This window comes from Phaethon lepturus, unplaced genomic scaffold (genome assembly GCF_000687285.1).
Source record: "Phaethon lepturus isolate BGI_N335 unplaced genomic scaffold, ASM68728v1 scaffold32985, whole genome shotgun sequence".
In the NCBI taxonomy this organism is placed as follows: domain Eukaryota; kingdom Metazoa; phylum Chordata; class Aves; order Phaethontiformes; family Phaethontidae; genus Phaethon; species Phaethon lepturus.
The window spans coordinates 6,794-12,742 of NW_010543147.1; the positions used below are offsets into that span (position 1 = coordinate 6,794).

Below are 5,949 nucleotides of genomic sequence, written 5' to 3' on the forward strand. Positions count from 1 at the left end.
GCTAAAATCTTTGTTTATTAACAATGCACTGAGAAGCACGTATATTGTTAGAGCTGTGCTCACAGGTGGTTGTTTTGTTTTTTTTAAATGCTATTGTTATACCTGGGGGGGGGGGAAAGCAGCTTTCCATAGATTTAGCAGAAAGAGAGGCCAAACATGGCAGTTTATGCATCTGCTGGCCTTGAGATACAAAGCTGTCCTATAAATAAGAGCATATTATTGGGTTGGCCCTTGCTGTCTGGAGCTGCAGGGTACATGGTACCCTTATGCCCCAGCCACCCTCTGCGCCGGGAATGCTCGGCGCCTTGGGGCAAGCGGCTTCGAGGAGGACAGACCTGTCGGGGAGATGCTGGAGTGCTTCAGCATCCCCAAAGGCCAGCAGCTCTGCCTGCAGCATGGCAGGCTCACTCCCTTGTGCTTAATTCAGGTGCAGGAGGGACCACTGGCTGCCCTTCAGGTCTCAGGGTTGGCATTGATGGTACATCGAGACCCTCATGACCCTGAAATGGCTGAGGCTGGCCAAAACAGCCTCAGTGATGCCAAACCTCTGGCTTCTTGAGCAGCCCCGGGGTTTGCCCCCAGTAGGCCATGCATGATGAAAGAAGCCAAATTTGGCAGGGACACCACAGGGATCCTGGTGTCTTCTGGGCTCCCAAGGAGCAGGACATCAGTGTCCTGATGGCTCATTGTAAGGGACTTCTTATTATCATGGGTGAAGGATGAGTTTAACCCTTAAGTCTCTGGTTCCTGATGGAAAAGGATCCTTAGCCACAAGTGTGAACTCACAGGGGCACAAGTGCAGGCAGGTCTTTCCTTTTCAAGCGGGATGGTGACCCCTGAGAAAACAAGGAGCAAGGCTGGGAAGAAGTGTGTTTTCTGGGGGACACGAGGACCATATGCACCTCCTCAGAGAAAAGAGGGTCTGCTTTTGAAGAACATCTTGCGTTTTCCTGCTGGGAGAAGCAGACTCAACCATGGTGAATAGGCTGGTTTGGGTGAGGGACGCCCTGGAAAAAGCCTGGGCAAGAGGACAAACCTCACAGGAGGTTTGTCAATATTGTGTGGGCTGGGAAATCTGCTGGGACCTTCCCCTTCACCAGCTTACCTCGGTCCTGCCTTCCTGTGCCGCTCCCCTTGCCTCTCCCTTCCTGCAGATGAGTAATGCCACACGTGCCTTGCCCTCTCCCGTGGCGCCCGGCACCCCAGGGCCCGGCATGACGGCCAGGCTGGCCTCAGCCCCCCCGTCCCCAGCCCTTGTCCTTCTCACGGCCACCCACAACGACTCTGAGGATGACCAGCAGCTTTTCCTGACCACGACGGTGGCACAGGTCATCTCCGGCATCTTCGTGTGGTCGGCGCTCATCATCACCTTCCACCAGGTACGGGCTGGAGTGGAGACACAGTTCAGTGCTAGGATTGATACAAGGGCAAACCTATTGATTGCCCCCAAGTTCATTGCACATCACTCAGCTGGGGATGCATATTTCCTCCTGTTGCTGCCTGGAGGGGATACCTCCTCTGCCAGGAGCCCGGTGCTGGCAGCTCGGGAGGGTGGACTTTGCCCACACACTTCCCAGGTGGCTGCCGGCGCCAGGAGACGCTGCAGGGCATCGGCACTGCCCGGAGGCAACACCCGGCGGGGTTTCTCCTCTGGCTCCCCTGGGGTCTGTGCCTTTGGGGCACGTGCTGCCGGCCGCCTTGAAATGTACTGCCAGCGGGCACACTTTCGGGTGCTGTGCAGATCCATGCTGCTGAAGGCAGCCCTGGGGTGAGCTAGTGCCTCCGAGCGCTGGGAGGGGCTGCACGGGGGCTGACACAGAGGAGGGCACGCTCCTTGCGCAGCCCCAATTCCACGCGTTTTTGTGTGGGACTGGGATGGAGCCTGTCTCGCGTGTCTGTTCACCACGATGGGTCTGTGGTGGAAAGCCGGCAGTGCTCTCACCCCTTAGAGCATGGCTGACATGGGACAAGCCTCCTGCAGCCCTGCGGGCTGGGGGTGCCTCTGGTTCCCCTCGTGACTGGTGGTAGTCACAACTCTGCACACTGGGCACTTTGCAGATCTACACACACCTGAGGAATTACACCGTCCCCAAGGAGCAGCGCTACATCATCCGCATCCTCTTCATCGTGCCCATCTATGCCTTCGACTCCTGGCTCAGCCTTCTCCTCCTCGGCAGCCACCAGTACTACGTCTACTTCGACTCGGTGCGCGACTGCTATGAAGGTGAGCATAGCCTCTTGGCAGAGAGGCTGATGGCAAAGCAGGGCTCCCATCTCGCTGGACTGTGTTTCTGGAGAGTCCTGGACTGTACAAAGTGGCAAATCTCCATCTCTTTTGCTTCCCACTCTCCCTTCATCCGTGCAGAGGTTTTCCCCTTCCTTCTCCACCAGCAGCAGGGAGGGGATGCCCCACGGGCAGACATGAGCTGGTGCCTTTCTCATGCCTGCCTGCAGGCTCAGAGGGACCCCAGCATCATGCTCCTGGGGAAAGAGGTTTTCTGGCTGCCTGTGGGGTAGAAATGCAGCTTGTCTAAAGTGGAAAGTACATGTACCTAAGAAATCGGGGAACTAGGGTGTTCTGAGGTGCAGGGTAAGCTCATCAGGGTTGAGGTTGCTCTTCCACCTTGTTGCTCATCCCCTGGGGAACGGAGGGGTGTGGGCATGTGTAGTACTTTGGGTTTGGAGTATATGAAAAATAAATGATGGGGATGTCTAAGAAAGCTGTTCAGGACCTGCTCCTTGCTGGCCACCAGCTGCCTGTGCTGCCCCTTAGCAATTTTGAGGTCCTTCCACGCAGATGGTCCCTGGCCACTGCACTCCTGCCTGGGCTTGTCTGGGAGCGCATGGAGGCTGGATCCACGAGTGCGGCTGGGATATCCGATGGCTGCCACACGCACACACGGACTGTGTATGCACGGAGGAGCTGCTGCGTCTGCAATGAACCCTCTGCACATGGTGCGGTGCATCTGACTCCGCTTGGAAGTCAGAAGGATTTGACCTGCTGCTCCTCTTGCTGGGCTCCCACCCACCAGTGTCCCAAATCCTGATGTAGTGTTGGGATGGATGAGAAAACACCTGAGAAGGAAGCAATGTGAAATGTAACAGCCACCTCCCAGATCTCTATCAGCCCTGATGATCGTCTCTGCCCTTGCCTTGCCAGCTTTCGTGATTTACAGCTTCCTGAGCCTGTGCTTCGAGTACCTCGGAGGGGAGAGCACCATCATGACAGAGATCCGAGGGAAGCCCATTGCGTAAGTCCCAGCATTCCACGAGTTCCTCAGCCCTCCACCCACTTTCCCCATTCAGCAGCCCCAACGGCATCTCCTCGGCTTCTGCTTCCAGGTCCAGCTGCTTTTACGGGACCTGCTGCCTTCAGGGTATGTCCTACTCCATCGGGTTCCTGCGCTTCTGCAAGCAGGTGGGTACCCAACGGGGCGCACTGGCTCCGCTCCTCTCCAGCGAGGGCTCTCCGGGCGGCAGGGCCCTTCCCCGCTGCCCTGCCGAGAGGGCTCTGCTTCATCACTCTCCCGAGATGCTCTTTTTGGGCTTTTTTTCTCCTCTGAGGCAGGCAGCTCACCCAGCTTGCCGGCACCTGGCCAGCATCAGGGCGCCAGGCTCGCTGTCCTTGCCTCTGACTCACTGCTGAGTCAGGGTCTCCTCCCACTGCAGAGCTGCGACTGCCGTCCCTGTCCAGTCCCAGGTTAGCCCGGACGGCTCTCCAGCTCCCCAGCGCTGCGCTGCGGGCTGAATCCTGGCACCGGTTTGTCCCCAAGCCACCTCGTCCCCCACCTTGGAGTGGCTACGCTGCCTTTCAGGAGCTGCCTTTTGGGAGCCCTGCTCCCTCCCGTCTGCAGACCTTGAGCTGGTTAATATTTCACCCGGCAGCATCGGTCACTCTTGTGATGGAGAACTGCTCTCTCCTCTGTGTCCCTGTCCTGGGAGCAGAGGGGTTGCCTCGCGTGGAGGGGCCGGGGGTGGCAGGAGCTGCAGGGAGGGCGGTGGGATGACCCTGCTGCCCGGGGTGCACCGTCTCTCTCCCCTGTGCAGGCTACGCTGCAGTTCTGCATCGTGAAACCCCTCATGGCTATCATCACCATCATCCTGCAGGCGTTCGGGAAGTACCACGATGGGGATTTCAAGTGAGGATGCTGGGTCGGGCTGGGGAGGGTGAAGGGGACAGGATGGGTCCCTGCTCTGTCTCAAGGGACAAAGTGTCCTGCCAGCCCTCCCCGGGGAGTGGCTCTGCAGGTGGCAAGAGCACAAGGAGCCCAAAGCAGCTGGGGACAGAGACTCACAGCCCCCAAATGAGAAAGGGACCAAGCTCCTGTGGGCCATAATAAAAAGAGTCTCACAGACAGAGGAAAAGCTGAGAGCAGACCCCTGCCCCCCCCTTTTGCCCCTGCCTTACCTTCCCAGGCTGGGCTCTGCTCTTCCCCCCAGCAAAGCTACACACTTCTCCTCTCCCCATTTCATCCTTCTTTGCCTCCAGTTGCGCTTGCTTTGCTTCCCACAGCCCAGGGCAGCAGCTCTTTCTCTCCCCACAGTGTCCAAAGCGGCTACCTCTACATCACCATCATCTACAACTTCTCCGTCAGCCTGGCGCTTTATGCCCTCTTCCTCTTCTACTTTGCCACCATGGACCTGCTGCGCCCATTTGAGCCGGTCCTCAAGTTCATCACCATCAAGGCAGTCATCTTCCTGTCCTTCTGGCAAGGTGGGTCCCACCACGGGTGCCCAGCGCTTCTCCTCCCATAGCCCCAGCTGGCCCAGGGATGCAGGACCAGAGCTGATCTCTCTTCTTGCCCTTCCCCTGTGCAGGAACACTGCTGGCAATCCTGGAGAAATGTGGGGTGATCCCTGAAGTTCAGATCATCGATGGGAAGGAGGTGGGAGCTGGGACAGTGGCTGCTGGCTACCAGAACTTCATCATCTGCATTGAGATGTTCTTTGCTTCCATTGCCCTGCGCTATGCATTCACCTGCCAGGTATACAAAGAGAAGAAAGAAAACTCAACAGGTAACTGCTCCTCTCTTCTTCCTTCCTTCCTCGATGACTAAGGAAAGAGGAGACACCTCCCTTATAGCATTACCAATGGGATGCTAAACAGCACCAGAGGAATTTCCTTCTCCTGTGCTCCACGAGTTCCTCCTCCCCCTTCCCACATGGTACCCATGAGCCATAAGCCAGTGGATAGGAAGAAAGACCTTGGTGTGGGTGGGCAGAACTAGGGGATTTTGGTATTACAGCACATGCTGCTGGAGAGGATCCATCCTCTTTGAAACACAGAGCTGGGGTTGCCGTTCTTCTACTTGGACCTCGCCACCGCAAGCCGACGTGGCCCACAACGAGCTCCTGATCTTGAATTTCTAAGGAAAAGTGTCCCTCCGGTCTTGGAGTGCTTGGGCTCATTGATTGTCTGATGTCCCTCACCCTCCTGCTCTCCCTGTTTTTCAGCAAACCTTGCCCCAATGCAGAGCATCTCGAGCGGGCTGAAGGAGACCATAAGCCCCCAGGACATCGTGCAGGATGCGATCCACAACTTCTCGCCTGCATACCAGCAGTACACGCAGCAGTCGATGCAGGAGGCAGAACGCAAAGTGCCGGGGGAGAACGGGCATGTGGCCTCCAAGATGGATGGACCGAGCAGTAGAAAGAGCAAAAACATTGAGAAGAGAGTGCTGATCCTGTCGGATGAGGAGCTGTAGGAGATGGAGGGGACAGTAACACTGGTTTAAACCATGCAAATGGGAGGTGTCTCAAGGCTGAGACAACCTGGTCTAGTTGGAGTACCGAGAAGCCAGGAACTCTACCCAAAAAGCCAGTCTCTTGAAGGGCAGATGCAATAACCCAGGGAAAGGTTAAATTCAGATAGAGCCAGCTTCTGCTGTCCCATCTCTACTGGTGTTAAGGATGGGGCTGGCGTTGCTCCTACAACTAAGCAGCCCTGTG

At 56.9% G+C, this 5,949-nt stretch overlaps 1 protein-coding gene across 1 annotated transcript; it reads left to right on the plus strand.

The window, feature by feature from the left end:
* The first annotated feature begins 1,154 nt into the window (after positions 1–1,154).
* Positions 1,155–5,705, plus strand: TMEM184A (transmembrane protein 184A). The gene is made up of 8 exons (XM_010288269.1): positions 1,155–1,379; positions 2,059–2,224; positions 3,161–3,251; positions 3,343–3,418; positions 4,048–4,139; positions 4,545–4,714; positions 4,819–5,016; positions 5,455–5,705. Exons 1-8 carry the CDS (start codon positions 1,155–1,157, stop codon positions 5,703–5,705), a joined length of 1,269 nt encoding a protein of 422 aa, XP_010286571.1.
* Positions 5,706–5,949: the final 244 nt, after the last annotated feature.